The following is a 16,557-nucleotide window of genomic DNA, read 5'->3' as shown; positions in this document are numbered from 1 at the left end:
CAATTATTTCAGATTACTTCTTGAACTAACTGACTTCAATTCGAATTGACCTCAACCTTGACATTTACTATACCCATTTACAATGGGCAGAAACCTAAACTCACACATCCTAGTGTCACGTCCTGATCATAGAAAGATGTTATTTTCTATGGTAGAGTAGGTCAGGGCGTGACAGGGTTTCTCTCTCTCCATGTTTTCTATGTTTAGGTTCTAATTTTGTATTTCTATGTTGGGGTTTTATTTGGGAGGATCTCCAATTTGCGGCAGCTGGTCCTCGTTGTCTCTAATTGGAGATCATACTTAAGTAGGAGTTTTTCCACCTGGGTTTTGTGGGTGATTAATTTTGAGTTGTGTATGTGTTCATCTCTGCGTCACGGTTTGTTGTTTTTTCATTCAGTGTATTTATGTATTGCATAGTTTCACAGTATAAATAAAATGTGTAACGACACACATGCTGCACTTTGGTCCTCTTCTCCTTTCGACAGCCGTGACACCTAGTCAGTTAAACATTTACGGAAGGCTTTATTTTCATTTCCTTAATCCAACATCCTACAGAACAGCTGGACAGTTCCCCATAAATTATATTGTGGTTTGGTTAGCTATCGAATTCACTGATGTGTGTCGTACACATCCAACAGCGCTGCCTGTTGTGTGTCGTACACATCCAACAGCGCTGCCTGATGTGTGTCGTACACATCCAACAGCGCTGCCTGATGTGTGTCGTACACATCCAACAGCGCTGCCTGATGTGTGTCGTACACATCCAACAGTGCTGCCTGTGTGTAGTACACATCCAACAGCGCTCCCTGTGTGTAGTACACATCCAACAGCGCTCCCTGTGTGTAGTACACATCCAACAGCGCTGCCTGTGTGTAGTACATCCAACAGCGCTGCCTGTGTGTAGTACATCCAACAGCGCTGCCTGTGTGTACACATCTAACAGCGCTGTCAAATTAGGCACCAAGACAGAGTTAGAAGGTAGGGTGTTCACAAACAGACTCAACCAAATCATGAGAAAACAAAGATATAATTACTTGACACATTGGAAAGAATTAACAAACAAAAAACTGCTCAAACTAGAATGATATTTGGCCCTAAACAGAGAGTACACAGTGGCAAAATACCTGACCACTGTGACTGACCCAAAATGAAGGAAAGCTTTGACTATGTACAGACTCAGTGGTGTGAGCGGACCAAGTCATTTGGTGTCACTCTAAAGCAGAAAGGTGGAATAAACGAGTCAAGAGTAGGTTTTCTTGATTGAACACAGTTCTCTATTGAGGGATTTCTGACAATACAAACACTCCAACACAGTCAATGAGAATCTCCAAAGGAACAACATACATCTTCTTCTTCTTTAGATGACACAGGATCACATTACGATTATCTTCAAACTATAACAACAATCACATATTCGTCACCGTCTTAATGGATCTTCTTGGATAGCACCTCTCTCTCCGTAGCCATTCTCCAGAGATAGTTTATCTTTCCCTCTCTTGCTGGTTCCATCCTCTCTCTTGTAGGGGAAAGAGAATATCTCATTAGTACCGTCAGCTGTGCTTTATTGCCTCTGGTTACCTTGTCTCACATGCCTTGTTGGGCTACTATCCGTGAGCCCAGCCAGCCCTCTGGTGGTCCTTCCACAGTGGGCATAGCATTGCAATGGAAAAAGGCCGCCGTAGGCAGACCTGGCTTTCAAGAGAAGACAGGCTATGTGCACACTGCCCACAAAATGAGGTGGAAACTGAGCTGCACTTCCTAACCTCCTGCCAAGTGTATGACCGTATTAGAGACACATATTTCCCTCGGATTACACAGATACACAAAGAATTCGAAAACAAACCCAATTCTGATAAACTCCTATATCTACTGGGTGAAATACCACATTGTGCCATCACAGCAGCAAGATTTGTGACCTGTTGCCACAAGAAAAGGGCAATGAGTGAAAAACAAACACCATTGTAAAAACAACACACATATGTTGATTTATACTTTTATACCTTTTGTACTTTACCCATTTGCACATCCAGAAATAAGTCTCTCAATGTTGCCGCTTGTTACAGACCCCCCTCAGCCCCCAGCAGTGCCCTAGACACCATATGTGAATTAATTGACCCCATTTATCTTCAGAGCTTGTACTGTTAGGTGACCTAAACTGGGGCACCCTCATAGATATCATCCTGACCAACCTGCCCTCTAAATAAACCTCTGCTGTCTTCAACCAGGATCTCAGCGATCACTGCCTGCGTCCGTAATGGGTTCGCAGTCAAACGACCACCCCTCAACACTGTCAAACGCTCCCTAAAACACTTCAGCGAGCAAGCCTTTCTAATCCACCTGGCCCGGGTATCCTGGAAGGATATTGACCTCATCCTGTCAGTAGAGGATGCCTGGTTATTTTTTTTAAATGCCTTCCTCACCATCTTAAATAAGCATGCCCCATTCAAGAAATTTAGAACCAGGAACAGATATAGCCCTTGGTTCTCTCCAGACCTGACTGCCCTTAACCAACACAAAAACATCCTGTGGCGTTCTGCATTACCCTGACTGTACGTTTGTTTTATTCCATGTGTAACTCTGTGTTGTTGTTTGTGTCGCACTGCTTTGCTTTATCTTGGCCAGGTCACAGTTGTAAATGAGAACTTGTTCTCAACTGGCCTACCTGGTTAAATAAAGGTGAAATATTATTTTTTATTTTTTAAATACAAATAATTGTTACAACACTGTATATATACATAATAGGACATCTGAAATGTCTTTATTCTTTTGGAACTTTTGTGAATGTAATGTTTAATGTATGTTTGTTTCACTTTTGTTTATTATCTACTTTACTTGCTTTGGCAATGTTAACATATGTTTCCCATGCCAATAAAGCCCTTAAATTGAAATTGAATTGAAAAATTGAGAGAGAGAGAGAGAGAGAGAGAGAGAGAGAGAGAGAGAGAGAATGCACACAAATGTGAGGCAGATGAGAAAACACTATCTTAAATGATTGAATAGTAGACAAGCCTGATGGAAAATAACTACTCCCATTGGTCACTCACTAGTTCCTGTCACGTCCTGACCAGTGACCAACCCCCATGCGTGGCACTGTAGCCCGGCACTGTGCTGGGCTACAGTGACCATCCAGCCAGGACGGGGTGTGCCAGCCCTGAGCTCCAGACCTCCGGTGCGCCTCCACGGCCCAGTGTGCCCTGTGCCTGCTCTGCGCACCAAGTCTCCTGTGCGTCTCCCCAGTCTGGTGAGACCGGTTCCAGCTCCCTGTAGGAAGCCTCCAGTAATGATCAACGGTCCGAAGCCTCCAACGATAATCCATGGCATGAAGCCTCCAGTGATGATCCATGGCCCGGAGCCTGTAGGGATGATCCATGGCACGAAGCCTCCAGTGATAACCCATGGCCCGGAGCCTCCAGTGATGAGCCATGGCACAAAGCCTCCAGTGATGAGCCATGGCGCGGAGCCTGCAGCAAAGGTCCTCAGTCTGGAGCCTCCAGCGACGCTCCTCAGCCCGGAGCCTCCAGCGACGCCTCTCAGCCCGGGGCCTTCAGCGACACCTCTCAGCCCGGGGCCTTCAGCGATGGTCTGCAGCCCGGAGTCACTGTCATGTCCTGACCAGTGAAAAGGGTCATTTTGCCTTAGTAGAATGGTCAGGGCGTGGCAGGGGGGTTGTTTTGTGTGTTTTGGGGGTGGTTATTTTCCGTTTAGTTATTGTACCTGACGGAACTGTTGGTCGTTTGTTATTTTGTAAAGTGTTTCTAATTAAAAGCATCAAGAATGAGCACTATTCACGCTGCGCCTTGGTCTGTTCAGTACGACGTCTGTGACAGTTCCAGTGTAATTGCATCATTACTGTGTGGCAAAGCCCAGTGAAACAGGAAATTCCACTCACACCATATTTATGACAATAAGTATGGGTCAAAAGTAGTACACTATCTAGGGAACATGGTGTCATTTGGGACACAGCCCTGAAGACACTGATTCCCATCAATAGACCACAGACCTATGACTCACTAAAGGGTTTTAAAGTGAAGAATTGGAGGGGTGTGGATATGCTGGTGTGTGTGTGTGTGTGTGTGTGTGTGTGTGTGTGTGTGTGTGTGTGTGTGTGTGTGTGTGTGTGTGTGTGTGTGTGTGTGTGTGTGTGTGTGGGTGTGTGTGTGTGTGTGTCTGCATTTATGTTTCTGAAAAAAACAGGGCCACTGCCATCTTAAACGTATCATTGACATTATTAAAACAATTATTATTCATCAGTTAAAGGGGCAATCCGTAGTTGCTACATCCATTTTTGGACATATAAATGGGTATATAAAATTAGTTAGCACACATAACATAGGCCTATTTTCAGATGAGTACATTTGAAAAATGTGTGTGTGTGTGTTCCTCCATGCACCATTTGTTGTTACCTGATAATTCATTTGGAACCGTGGGGCATTATGGCGTGTCCAGTTACAGTGTTTCCTTGGAAACAGGTCACCTGGCAACGCAGCGCAAATACTAAAAAGTGATTCTTCACTTCCCCTGTGTGGCTCTTGTTTTGTTGCAACTCCGTTAACTACAATCCTGTGTCGGATCGCAGTGTTTTTATAATCAGGTACCACCAATTCGCCACAAAATGTCTTCAGAAGTTTTAGTGCCCAGACATAATTTCGACAGCAGGTCAGTTGCCCAAGCAGGCGATCCGTTCCCGCCTACAGACGCAGAGGCCACATTCAAGGAGGGTTTCTATCCCTCCTCCGGCTTGGCGACGGCGGGGTACCGTTCAGCCAAGTACAGCCCGGAGGAATGGCACATCAATAACTTCTCTACCCTTCACCAGGCCGTTACTGACCGAAACAACGCCGAGAGGATTTGCCATGATTCCAAAACACTGTATAAGGAGACCGAGGCCGGGACTCTGCACACCCAAGCTGAGGGGACGCGGCACCTGGGCGAGAGACTGCAGCATATCCACTTCTGGAAGTCGGAGCTGCAGCGGCACATCGAAAAGCTGGTGGCCGAGACAGACCTCCTCCTGCAGCAGAAGAGAAGGCTGTTGAAGTCGCTGGACGCCACCGAGATCCCGTTCGCCATTGCCACGGATAACCTAACCTGTCGGGAACGGCGGCTGGGGCCCGACCTGGTTAAAGACCGCGTAGAGGAGGAGCTGCTTAAGGTGATTAAAACAATAACATCGACTTGTCTTTGCTCTAGTTCACCTAAATACTTGTATCATTACTAAATGTTGCCTAGACGTGATTTCACTAGAAACCAATCTGAAAATAAGGTGATGGTTGTGTTTGTGTACCGCAGGAGGTGGAGTTGATCAGCAGCATCCAGGCTCTGTTGAAGAGAACACTGAGTCAGGCTGTCAATCAAATCAAGTGAGTGTCACAATTCGTGTCACAATCTCCCCGCATTTATTTCAACCAACATGAATATTTTAGATGCATCAGCAGTAACTACATACATGGTTTATTTATAAGATCCTCTCTTTTCATTTGATTGTGTAATCACACATTTCCACACATTAGTCTAGGAAAGGCCTAAAGGACTACAGCTGAGCTGGGTTGTAACCTATTCATTAAGACTACAGCTGAGCTGGGTTGTAACCTATTCATTAAGACTACAGCTGAGCTGGGTTGTAACCTATTCATTAAGACTACAGCTGAGCTGGGTTGTAACCTATTCATTAAGACTACAGCTGAGCTGGGTGGCAGCCTATTCATTAAGACTACAGCTGAGCTGGGTTGTAACCTATTCATTAAGACTACAGCTGAGCTGGGTTGTAACCTATTCATTAAGACTACAGCTGAGCTGGGTTGTAACCTATTCATTAATACTACAGCTGAGCTGGGTTGTAACCTATTCATTAAGACTACAGCTGAGCTGGGTTGTAACCTATTCATTAAGACTACAGCTGAGCTGGGTTGTAACCTATTCATTAAGACTACAGCTGAGCTGGGTTGTAACCTATTCATTAAGACTACAGCTGAGCTGGGTTGTAACCTATTCATTAAGACTACAGCTGAGCTGGGTTGTAACCGATTCATTAAGACTACAGCTGAGCTGGGTGGCAGCCTATTCATTAAGACTACAGCTGAGCTGGGTTGTAACCTATTCATTAAGACTACAGCTGAGCTGGGTTGTAACCTATTCATTAATACTACAGCTGAGCTGGGTTGTAACCTATTCATTAAGACTACAGCTGAGCTGGGTTGTAACCTATTCATTAAGACTACAGCTGAGCTGGGTTGTAACCTATTCATTAAGACTACATCTGAGCTGGGTTGTAACCTATTCATTAAGACTACAGCTGAGCTGGGTTGTAACCTATTCATTAAGACTACAGCTGAGCTGGGTTGTAACCGATTCATTAAGACTACAGCTGAGCTGGGTGGCAGCCTATTCATTAAGACTACAGCTGAGCTGGGTTGTAACCTATTCATTAAGACTACAGCTGAGCTGGGTTGTAACCTATTCATTAAGACTACATCTGAGCTGGGTTGTAACCTATTCATTAAGACTACAGCTGAGCTGGGTTGTAACCTATTCATTAAGACTACAGCTGAGCTGGGTTGTAACCTATTCATTAAGACTACAGCTGAGCTGGGTTGTAACCTATTCATTAAGACTACAGCTGAGCTGGGTTGTAACCTATTCATTAAGACTACAGCTGAGCTGGGTTGTAACCTATTCATTAAGACTACAGCTGAGCTGGGTTGTAACCTATTCATTAAGACTACAGCTGAGCTGGGTTGTAACCTATTCATTAAGACTACAGCTGAGCTGGGTTGTAACCTATTCATTAAGACTACAGCTGAGCTGGGTTGTAGCCTATTCATTAAGACTACAGCTGAGCTGGGTTGTAACTGATTCATTAAGACTACAGCTGAGCTGGGTGGCAGCCTATTCATTAAGACTACAGCTGAGCTGGGTTGTAACCTATTCATTAAGACTACAGCTGAGCTGGGTTGTAACCTATTCATTAAGAGTACATCTGAGCTGGGTTGTAACCTATTCATTAAGACTACAGCTGAGCTGGGTTGTAACCTATTCATTAAGACTACAGCTGAGCTGGGTTGTAACCTATTCATTAAGACTACAGCTGAGCTGGGTTGTAACCTATTCATTAAGACTACATCTGAGCTGGGTTGTAACCTATTCATTAAGACTACAGCTGAGCTGGGTTGTAACCTATTCATTAAGACTACAGCTGAGCTGGGTTGTAACCTATTCATTAAGACTACAGCTGAGCTGGGTGGCAGCCTATTCATTAAGACTACAGCTGAGCTGGGTTGTAACCTATTCATTAAGACTACAGCTGAGCTGGGTTGTAACCTATTCATTAAGACTACAGCTGAGCTGGGTTGTAACCTATTCATTAAGACTACATCTGAGCTGGGTTGTAACCTATTCATTAAGACTACAGCTGAGCTGGGTTGTAACCTATTCATTAAGACTACAGCTGAGCTGGGTTGTAACCTATTCATTAAGACTACAGCTGAGCTGGGTTGTAACCTATTCATCAAGACTACAGCTGAGCTGGGTTGTAACCTATTCATTAAGACTACAGCTGAGCTGGGTTGTAACCTATTCATTAAGACTACAGCTGAGCTGGGTTGTAACCTATTCATTAAGACTACAGCTGAGCTGGGTTGTAACCTATTCATTAAGACTACAGCTGAGCTGGGTTGTAACCTATTCATTAAGACTACATCTGAGCTGGGTTGTAACCTATTCATTAAGACTACAGCTGAGCTGGGTTGTAACCTATTCATTAAGACTACAGCTGAGCTGGGTTGTAACCTATTCATTAAGACTACAGCTGAGCTGGGTTGTAACCTATTCATTAAGACTACAGCTGAGCTGGGTTGTAACCTATTCATTAAGACTACAGCTGAGCTGGGTTGTAACCTATTCATTAAGACTACAGCTGAGCTGGGTTGTAACCTATTCATTAAGACTACAGCTGAGCTGGGTTGTAACCTATTCATTAAGACTACAGCTGAGCTGGGTTGTAACCTATTCATTAAGACTACAGCTGAGCTGGGTTGTAACCTATTCATTAAGACTACAGCTGAGCTGGGTTGTAACCTATTCATTAAGACTACAGCTGAGCTGGGTTGTAACCTATTCATTAAGACTACAGCTGAGCTGGGTTGTAACCTATTCATTAAGACTACAGCTGAGCTGGGTTGTAGCCTATTCATTAAGACTACAGCTGAGCTGGGTTGTAACTGATTCATTAAGACTACAGCTGAGCTGGGTTGTAACCTATTCATTAAGACTACAGCTGAGCTGGGTTGTAACCTATTCATTAAGACTACAGCTGAGCTGGGTTGTAACCTATTCATTAAGACTACATCTGAGCTGGGTTGTAACCTATTCATTAAGACTACAGCTGAGCTGGGTGGCAGCCTATTCATTAAGACTACAGCTGAGCTGGGTTGTAACCTATTCATTAAGACTACAGCTGAGCTGGGTTGTAACCTATTCATTAAGAGTACATCTGAGCTGGGTTGTAACCTATTCATTAAGACTACAGCTGAGCTGGGTTGTAACCTATTCATTAAGACTACAGCTGAGCTGGGTTGTAACCTATTCATTAAGACTACAGCTGAGCTGGGTTGTAACCTATTCATTAAGACTACAGCTGAGCTGGGTTGTAACCTATTCATTAAGACTACAGCTGAGCTGGGTTGTAACCTATTCATTAAGACTACAGCTGAGCTGGGTTGTAACCTATTCATTAAGACTACAGCTGAGCTGGGTTGTAACCTATTCATTAAGACTACAGCTGAGCTGGGTTGTAACCTATTCATTAAGACTACAGCTGAGCTGGGTTGTAACCTATTCATTAAGACTACAGCTGAGCTGGGTTGTAACCTATTCATTAAGACTACAGCTGAGCTGGGTTGTAACCTATTCATTAAGACTACAGCTGAGCTGGGTGGCAGCCTATTCATTAAGACTACAGCTGAGCTGGGTTGTAACCTATTCATTAAGACTACAGCTGAGCTGGGTTGTAACCTATTCATTAAGACTACAGCTGAGCTGGGTTGTAACCTATTCATTAAGACTACATCTGAGCTGGGTTGTAACCTATTCATTAAGACTACAGCTGAGCTGGGTTGTAACCTATTCATTAAGACTACAGCTGAGCTGGGTTGTAACCTATTCATTAAGACTACAGCTGAGCTGGGTTGTAACCTATTCATCAAGACTACAGCTGAGCTGGGTTGTAACCTATTCATTAAGACTACAGCTGAGCTGGGTTGTAACCTATTCATTAAGACTACAGCTGAGCTGGGTTGTAACCTATTCATTAAGACTACAGCTGAGCTGGGTTGTAACCTATTCATTAAGACTACAGCTGAGCTGGGTTGTAACCTATTCATTAAGACTACAGCTGAGCTGGGTTGTAACCTATTCATTAAGACTACAGCTGAGCTGGGTTGTAACCTATTCATTAAGACTACAGCTGAGCTGGGTTGTAACCTATTCATTAAGACTACAGCTGAGCTGGGTTGTAGCCTATTCATTAAGACTACAGCTGAGCTGGGTTGTAACCGATTCATTAAGACTACAGCTGAGCTGGGTGGCAGCCTATTCATTAAGACTACAGCTGAGCTGGGTTGTAACCTATTCATTAAGACTACAGCTGAGCTGGGTTGTAACCTATTCATTAAGACTACATCTGAGCTGGGTTGTAACCTATTCATTAAGACTACAGCTGAGCTGGGTTGTAACCTATTCATTAAGACTACAGCTGAGCTGGGTTGTAACCTATTCATTAAGACTACAGCTGAGCTGGGTTGTAACCTATTCATTAAGACTACATCTGAGCTGGGTTGTAACCTATTCATTAAGACTACAGCTGAGCTGGGTTGTAACCTATTCATTAAGACTACAGCTGAGCTGGGTTGTAACCGATTCATTAAGACTACAGCTGAGCTGGGTTGTAACCTATTCATTAAGACTACAGCTGAGCTGGGTTGTAACCTATTCATTAAGACTACAGCTGAGCTGGGTTGTAACCTATTCATTAAGACTACAGCTGAGCTGGGTTGTAACCTATTCATTAAGACTACAGCTGAGCTGGGTTGTAACCTATTCATTAAGACTACAGCTGAGCTGGGTTGTAACCTATTCATTAAGACTACAGCTGAGCTGGGTTGTAACCTATTCATTAAGACTACAGCTGAGCTGGGTTGTAACCTATTCATTAAGACTACAGCTGAGCTGGGTTGTAACCTATTCATTAAGACTACAGCTGAGCTGGGTTGTAACCTATTCATTAAGACTACATCTGAGCTGGGTTGTAACCTATTCATTAAGACTACAGCTGAGCTGGGTTGTAACCTATTCATTAAGACTACAGCTGAGCTGGGTTGTAACCTATTCATTAAGACTACAGCTGAGCTGGGTTGTAACCTATTCATTAAGACTACAGCTGAGCTGGGTTGTACCTATTCATTAAGACTACAGCTGAGCTGGGTTGTAACCTATTCATTAAGACTACAGCTGAGCTGGGTTGTAACCTATTCATTAAGACTACAGCTGAGCTGGGTTGTAACCTATTCATTAAGACTACAGCTGAGCTGGGTTGTAACCTATTCATTAAGACTACAGCTGAGCTGGGTTGTAACCTATTCATTAAGACTACAGCTGAGCTGGGTTGTAACCTATTCATTAAGACTACAGCTGAGCTGGGTTGTAACCTATTCATTAAGACTACAGCTGAGCTGGGTTGTAACCTATTCATTAAGACTACAGCTGAGCTGGGTTGTAACCTATTCATTAAGACTACAGCTGAGCTGGGTTGTAACCTATTCATTAAGACTACAGCTGAGCTGGGTTGTAACCTATTCATTAAGACTACAGCTGAGCTGGGTTGTAACCTATTCATTAAGACTACAGCTGAGCTGGGTTGTAACCTATTCATTAAGACTACAGCTGAGCTGGGTTGTAACCTATTCATTAAGACTACAGCTGAGCTGGGTTGTAACCTATTCATTAAGACTACAGCTGAGCTGGGTTGTAACCGATTCATTAAGACTACAGCTGAGCTGGGTGGCAGCCTATTCATTAAGACTACAGCTGAGCTGGGTTGTAACCTATTCATTAAGACTACAGCTGAGCTGGGTTGTAACCTATTCATTAAGACTACATCTGAGCTGGGTTGTAACCTATTCATTAAGACTACAGCTGAGCTGGGTTGTAACCTATTCATTAAGACTACAGCTGAGCTGGGTTGTAACCTATTCATTAAGACTACAGCTGAGCTGGGTTGTAACCTATTCATTAAGACTACATCTGAGCTGGGTTGTAACCTATTCATTAAGACTACAGCTGAGCTGGGTTGTAACCTATTCATTAAGACTACAGCTGAGCTGGGTTGTAACCTATTCATTAAGACTACAGCTGAGCTGGGTTGTAACCTATTCATTAAGACTACATCTGAGCTGGGTTGTAACCTATTCATTAAGACTACATCTGAGCTGGGTTGTAACCTATTCATTAAGACTACAGCTGAGCTGGGTTGTAACCTATTCATTAAGACTACAGCTGAGCTGGGTTGTAACCTATTCATTAAGACTACAGCTGAGCTGGGTTGTAACCTATTCATTAAGACTACAGCTGAGCTGGGTTGTAACCTATTCATTAAGACTACAGCTGAGCTGGGTTGTAGCCTATCATTAAGACTACAGCTGAGCTGGGTTGTAACCGATTCATTAAGACTACAGCTGAGCTGGGTGGCAGCCTATTCATTAAGACTACAGCTGAGCTGGGTTGTAACCTATTCATTAAGACTACAGCTGAGCTGGGTTGTAACCTATTCATTAAGACTACATCTGAGCTGGGTTGTAACCTATTCATTAAGACTACAGCTGAGCTGGGTTGTAACCTATTCATTAAGACTACAGCTGAGCTGGGTTGTAACCTATTCATTAAGACTACAGCTGAGCTGGGTTGTAACCTATTCATTAAGACTACATCTGAGCTGGGTTGTAACCTATTCATTAAGACTACAGCTGAGCTGGGTTGTAACCTATTCATTAAGACTACAGCTGAGCTGGGTTGTAACCGATTCATTAAGACTACAGCTGAGCTGGGTTGTAACCTATTCATTAAGACTACAGCTGAGCTGGGTTGTAACCTATTCATTAAGACTACAGCTGAGCTGGGTTGTAACCTATTCATTAAGACTACAGCTGAGCTGGGTTGTAACCTATTCATTAAGACTACAGCTGAGCTGGGTTGTAACCTATTCATTAAGACTACAGCTGAGCTGGGTTGTAACCTATTCATTAAGACTACAGCTGAGCTGGGTTGTAACCTATTCATTAAGACTACATCTGAGCTGGGTTGTAACCTATTCATTAAGACTACAGCTGAGCTGGGTTGTAACCTATTCATTAAGACTACAGCTGAGCTGGGTTGTAACCTATTCATTAATACTACAGCTGAGCTGGGTTGTAACCTATTCATTAAGACTACAGCTGAGCTGGGTTGTAACCTATTCATTAAGACTACAGCTGAGCTGGGTTGTAACCTATTCATTAAGACTACAGCTGAGCTGGGTTGTAACCTATTCATTAAGACTACAGCTGAGCTGGGTTGTAACCTATTCATTAAGACTACAGCTGAGCTGGGTTGTAACCGATTCATTAAGACTACAGCTGAGCTGGGTGGCAGCCTATTCATAAAGACTACAGCTGAGCTGTGTTGTAACCTATTCATTAAGACTACAGCTGAGCTGGGTTGTAACCTATTCATTAAGACTACAGCTGAGCTGGGTTGTAACCTATTCATTAAGACTACATCTGAGCTGGGTTGTAACCTATTCATTAAGACTACAGCTGAGCTGGGTTGTAACCTATTCATTAAGACTACAGCTGAGCTGGGTTGTAACCTATTCATTAAGACTACAGCTGAGCTGGGTTGTAACCTATTCATTAAGACTACAGCTGAGCTGGGTTGTAACCGATTCATTAAGACTACAGCTGAGCTGGGTGGCAGCCTATTCATTAAGACTACAGCTGAGCTGGGTTGTAACCTATTCATTAAGACTACAGCTGAGCTGGGTTGTAACCTATTCATTAAGACTACAGCTGAGCTGGGTTGTAACCTATTCATTAAGACTACATCTGAGCTGGGTTGTAACCTATTCATTAAGACTACAGCTGAGCTGGGTTGTAACCTATTCATTAAGACTACAGCTGAGCTGGGTTGTAACCTATTCATTAAGACTACAGCTGAGCTGGGTTGTAACCTATTCATTAAGACTACAGCTGAGCTGGGTTGTAACCTATTCATTAAGACTACAGCTGAGCTGGGTTGTAACCTATTCATTAAGACTACAGCTGAGCTGGGTTGTAACCTATTCATTAAGACTACAGCTGAGCTGGGTTGTAACCTATTCATTAAGACTACAGCTGAGCTGGGTTGTAACCTATTCATTAAGACTACAGCTGAGCTGGGTTGTAACCTATTCATTAAGACTACAGCTGAGCTGGGTTGTAGCCTATTCATTAAGACTACAGCTGAGCTGGGTTGTAACCGATTCATTAAGACTACAGCTGAGCTGGGTGGCAGCCTATTCATTAAGACTACAGCTGAGCTGGGTTGTAACCTATTCATTAAGACTACAGCTGAGCTGGGTTGTAACCTATTCATTAAGACTACATCTGAGCTGGGTTGTAACCTATTCATTAAGACTACAGCTGAGCTGGGTTGTAACCTATTCATTAAGACTACAGCTGAGCTGGGTTGTAACCTATTCATTAAGACTACAGCTGAGCTGGGTTGTAACCTATTCATTAAGACTACATCTGAGCTGTGTTGTAACCTATTCATTAAGACTACAGCTGAGCTGGGTTGTAACCTATTCATTAAGACTACAGCTGAGCTGTGTTGTAACCTATTCATTAAGACTACAGCTGAGCTGGGTTGTAACCTATTCATTAAGACTACATCTGAGCTGGGTTGAAACCTATTCATTAAGACTACATCTGAGCTGGGTTGTAACCTATTCATTAAGACTACAGCTGAGCTGGGTTGTAACCTATTCATTAAGACTACAGCTGAGCTGGGTTTTAACCTATTAATTAAGACTACAGCTGAGCTGGGTTGTAACCTATTCATTAAGACTACAGCTGAGCTGGGTTGTAACCTATTCATTAAGACTACAGCTGAGCTGGGTTGTAACCTATTCATTAAGACTACAGCTGAGCTGGGTTGTAGCCTATTCATTAAGACTACAGCTGAGCTGGGTTGTAACCGATTCATTAAGACTACAGCTGAGCTGGGTGGCAGCCTATTCATTAAGACTACAGCTGAGCTGGGTTGTAACCTATTCATTAAGACTACAGCTGAGCTGGGTTGTAACCTATTCATTAAGACTACAGCTGAGCTGGGTTGTAACCTATTCATTAAGACTACATCTGAGCTGGGTTGTAACCTATTCATTAAGACTACAGCTGAGCTGGGTTGTAACCTATTCATTAAGACTACAGCTGAGCTGGGTTGTAACCGATTCATTAAGACTACAGCTGAGCTGGGTGGCAGCCTATTCATTAAGACTACAGCTGAGCTGGGTTGTAACCTATTCATTAAGACTACAGCTGAGCTGGGTTGTAGCCTATTCATTAAGACTACAGCTGAGCTGGGTTGTAACCGATTCATTAAGACTACAGCTGAGCTGGGTGGCAGCCTATTCATTAAGACTACAGCTGAGCTGGGTTGTAACCTATTCATTAAGACTACAGCTGAGCTGGGTTGTAACCTATTCATTAAGACTACATCTGAGCTGGGTTGTAACCTATTCATTAAGACTACAGCTGAGCTGGGTTGTAACCTATTCATTAAGACTACAGCTGAGCTGGGTTGTAACCTTTTCATTAAGACTACAGCTGAGCTGGGTTGTAACCTATTCATTAAGACTACATCTGAGCTGGGTTGTAACCTATTCATTAAGACTACAGCTGAGCTGGGTTGTAACCTATTCATTAAGACTACAGCTGAGCTGTGTTGTAACCTATTCATTAAGACTACAGCTGAGCTGGGTTGTAACCTATTCATTAAGACTACATCTGAGCTGGGTTGTAACCTATTCATTAAGACTACATCTGAGCTGGGTTGTAACCTATTCATTAAGACTACAGCTGAGCTGGGTTGTAACCTATTCATTAAGACTACAGCTGAGCTGGGTTGTAACCTATTAATTAAGACTACAGCTGAGCTGGGTTGTAACCTATTCATTAAGACTACAGCTGAGCTGGGTTGTAACCTATTCATTAAGACTACAGCTGAGCTGGGTTGTAACCTATTAATTAAGACTACAGCTGAGCTGGGTTGTAACCTATTCATTAAGACTACAGCTGAGCTGGGTTGTAACCTATTCATTAAGACTACAGCTGAGCTGGGTTGTAGCCTATTCATTAAGACTACAGCTGAGCTGGGTTGTAACCGATTCATTAAGACTACAGCTGAGCTGGGTGGCAGCCTATTCATTAAGACTACAGCTGAGCTGGGTTGTAACCTATTCATTAAGACTACAGCTGAGCTGGGTTGTAACCTATTCATTAAGACTACAGCTGAGCTGGGTTGTAACCTATTCATTAAGACTACATCTGAGCTGGGTTGTAACCTATTCATTAAGACTACAGCTGAGCTGGGTTGTAACCTATTCATTAAGACTACAGCTGAGCTGGGTTGTAACCGATTCATTAAGACTACAGCTGAGCTGGGTGGCAGCCTATTCATTAAGACTACAGCTGAGCTGGGTTGTAACCTATTCATTAAGACTACAGCTGAGCTGGGTTGTAACCTATTCATTAAGACTACAGCTGAGCTGGGTTGTAACCTATTCATTAAGACTACATCTGAGCTGGGTTGTAACCTATTCATTAAGACTACAGCTGAGCTGGGTTGTAACCTATTCATTAAGACTACAGCTGAGCTGGGTTGTAACCTATTCATTAAGACTACAGCTGAGCTGGGTTGTAACCTATTCATTAAGACTACAGCTGAGCTGGGTTGTAACCTATTCATTAAGACTACAGCTGAGCTGGGTTGTAACCTATTCATTAAGACTACAGCTGAGCTGGGTGGCAGCCTATTCATTAAGACTACAGCTGAGCTGGGTTGTAACCTATTCATTAAGACTACAGCTGAGCTGGGTTGTAGCCTATTCATTAAGACTACAGCTGAGCTGGGTTGTAACCGATTCATTAAGACTACAGCTGAGCTGGGTGGCAGCCTATTCATTAAGACTACAGCTGAGCTGGGTTGTAACCTATTCATTAAGACTACAGCTGAGCTGGGTTGTAACCTATTCATTAAGACTACATCTGATCTGGGTTGTAACCTATTCATTAAGACTACAGCTGAGCTGGGTTGTAACCTATTCATTAAGACTACAGCTGAGCTGGGTTGTAACCTTTTCATTAAGACTACAGCTGAGCTGGGTTGTAACCTATTCATTAAGACTACATCTGAGCTGGGTTGTAACCTATTCATTAAGACTACAGCTGAGCTGGGTTGTAACCTATTCATTAAGACTACAGCTGAGCT

General features: G+C 43.2%; 1 protein-coding gene and 1 long non-coding RNA gene across 3 annotated transcripts in view; one reads left to right on the top strand and one right to left on the bottom strand.

Moving 5' to 3' along the window:
• Positions 1-1,008: 1,008 nt before the first annotated feature.
• Positions 1,009-5,320, bottom strand: LOC145859407 (uncharacterized). The gene is made up of 2 exons (XR_014379619.1): positions 5,285-5,320; positions 1,009-5,116 (listed from the first exon to the last, which is right to left on the bottom strand). It is a non-coding gene; the product is annotated as an uncharacterized LOC145859407 (long non-coding RNA).
• The window catches only part of tekt4 (tektin 4), a 43,762-nt gene continuing 31,817 nt past the window's right edge, over positions 4,613-16,557 (top strand). For both annotated transcript variants that reach the window (XM_045690827.2, XM_045690826.2), the window contains exons 1-2: positions 4,613-5,152; positions 5,290-5,360. In XM_045690827.2, coding sequence (XP_045546783.1) covers positions 4,613-5,152; positions 5,290-5,360 — 611 coding nt within the window. The remainder of the gene's footprint in view (positions 5,153-5,289; positions 5,361-16,557) is intronic.

Source organism: Salmo salar, chromosome 12, assembly GCF_965601325.2.
Source record: "Salmo salar chromosome 12, fSalSal1, whole genome shotgun sequence".
In the NCBI taxonomy this organism is placed as follows: domain Eukaryota; kingdom Metazoa; phylum Chordata; class Actinopteri; order Salmoniformes; family Salmonidae; genus Salmo; species Salmo salar.
Note: the sequence above shows the minus strand (reverse complement) of the source record. Positions and strands in the feature narration are given on the sequence as shown.